The sequence below is a fragment of the Haplochromis burtoni genome, unplaced genomic scaffold, assembly GCF_018398535.1.
Source record: "Haplochromis burtoni strain Fernald_Lab_line unplaced genomic scaffold, NCSU_Asbu1 Contig_601, whole genome shotgun sequence".
Classification (NCBI taxonomy): domain Eukaryota; kingdom Metazoa; phylum Chordata; class Actinopteri; order Cichliformes; family Cichlidae; genus Haplochromis; species Haplochromis burtoni.
In genome coordinates, this window is record NW_024582962.1 from 221,140 (window position 1) to 222,753 (window position 1,614).

At 42.3% G+C, this 1,614-nt stretch overlaps 1 protein-coding gene across 1 annotated transcript in view; it reads left to right on the forward strand.

Moving 5' to 3' along the window:
- LOC102291322 (cytochrome c oxidase assembly protein COX18, mitochondrial) overlaps positions 1-1,614 on the forward strand; it is an 18,429-nt gene that overhangs the window by 7,350 nt on the left and 9,465 nt on the right. Inside the window, exon 2 of the mRNA XM_005948652.2 lies at positions 497-878. Within this exon, the coding sequence (XP_005948714.1) occupies positions 513-878 (366 nt within the window). The 5' untranslated portion in view covers positions 497-512. The remainder of the gene's footprint in view (positions 1-496; positions 879-1,614) is intronic.

The window sequence follows — 1,614 nt, forward strand, 5'->3', positions numbered from 1 at the left end:
GTTATCGCCTGAAATGAAAAAAACATATCGTGATATGAAAAAATCTTATATCGCCCAGCTCTAGAATATTGATATGGGTATGCATTTGAACGAGCTGGACATGGAGCCCATTTTTGTCTTGTCAAACCTCATGAACCAGAGACAGAGACGCCATCCAGTGAAAACGACGCAACATCTGCAACACGGAGAGAGCTCACCTGGAACACCGATCACACTCACGTTTGTTTGTTGGCAAACAGGTGAAGTCCTGAAATGTTTCTGATCTCTGAGGAAGGTTTCTCATCGATAAATCGATCACTGCAAAACCTTGAGCTCACAGTTGCTTCACCAATTGTAATAACCTGTAAATAATCTGCTCATGATGGAAGATGAAGAGGAGTCTCATCCTTCCCTTCAGCGTGGTCTCCTACACATGGACTTCATATTTCACTCCATCCTGGTTCCTGTTGCAGTCATATGATATTTTACGGCCGTCCTTTCTGTGTCATCATTTCAGGCCTGTGAGGGTTACCATGTTAAGTGTGGGGGGCTCGTCGAGGATCTTCAGCCTTCCCATACGAGGATTCTGCTCAGCTGTGATCTACAGGAAGTCACTTCCACCTGTCATCACCTCTCCTGGCAACTACCTCCATAGATCAGGAGGGGGGGCACACGTGTCAGGTGTGCGGGCCCTGTCAGGTGGCAGCAGCGATGCTGCAGGTGGGTGGTACAGCAGCCTGGCGGACTCGACCCCAGTTCACCTGTGTGAACAGCTCCTGGTGAGCGTACAGGAGGCGAGCGGGTTGCCATGGTGGTTTAGCATCTGCGTAGCGACGCTGTCAGTGAGGACGCTCGTCACTCTGCCGCTCGCTGCCTACCAGCTGGTTGTCATCTCTAAGGTCAGTGACGCAGGGCTTCACATATAAGATAAGATAAGATAAGATAACCTTTATTAGTCCCACACGTGGGAAACTTGTTTTGTCACCGCAGAAAGTGGACAGTGCAAAGTTACATAGCAAAAACTGGAGAACACTGGAACACAATAAGAATAAGGTACTGTAGGGCTGCTCAATTAATCGAATTTTAATCACGATTACGATCTGGGCTTTCAACGATCATTAAAAATGACGCAGGAACAAAAACATAATATTCCAGAAACACGCTTTGCCGTTCCTATCAGCTGTTCGTAACACTTCCCACAGTGAAATGATGCACATGCTGTTTTCTTTGCAAATTTGCATCATAGGATTGTTTTTTGTTTTTCCTGCAGTATATAAAAATTGCTGTATCTCCAAAATAAAACTATGAAGACACTCAAAATAAATTTCCTGTTGTTGTAAACTATTTTTTGCAACTTTATTGTATTTAAAGTTTTGAGGGATAAACCTCTTAAATTTCTCCAAGTAGAAATATATGTAAACAAAACAAAAGCGATTTTCAATTTTTTTTTGTAGTTTATTGCACTTTTTTGCAATTTATGTAATTACTATGGACTTAATGCATACATATTATTAAAATATGGGCTATAACAGTTGTATTGATGTATAGCAACTTGAAATGCTCCCACAAATGGCACTACAGCATGTAAAAAAAATAATATAAGCTCTGGTGGACTTGGTTCTATAGTAGGTCTTA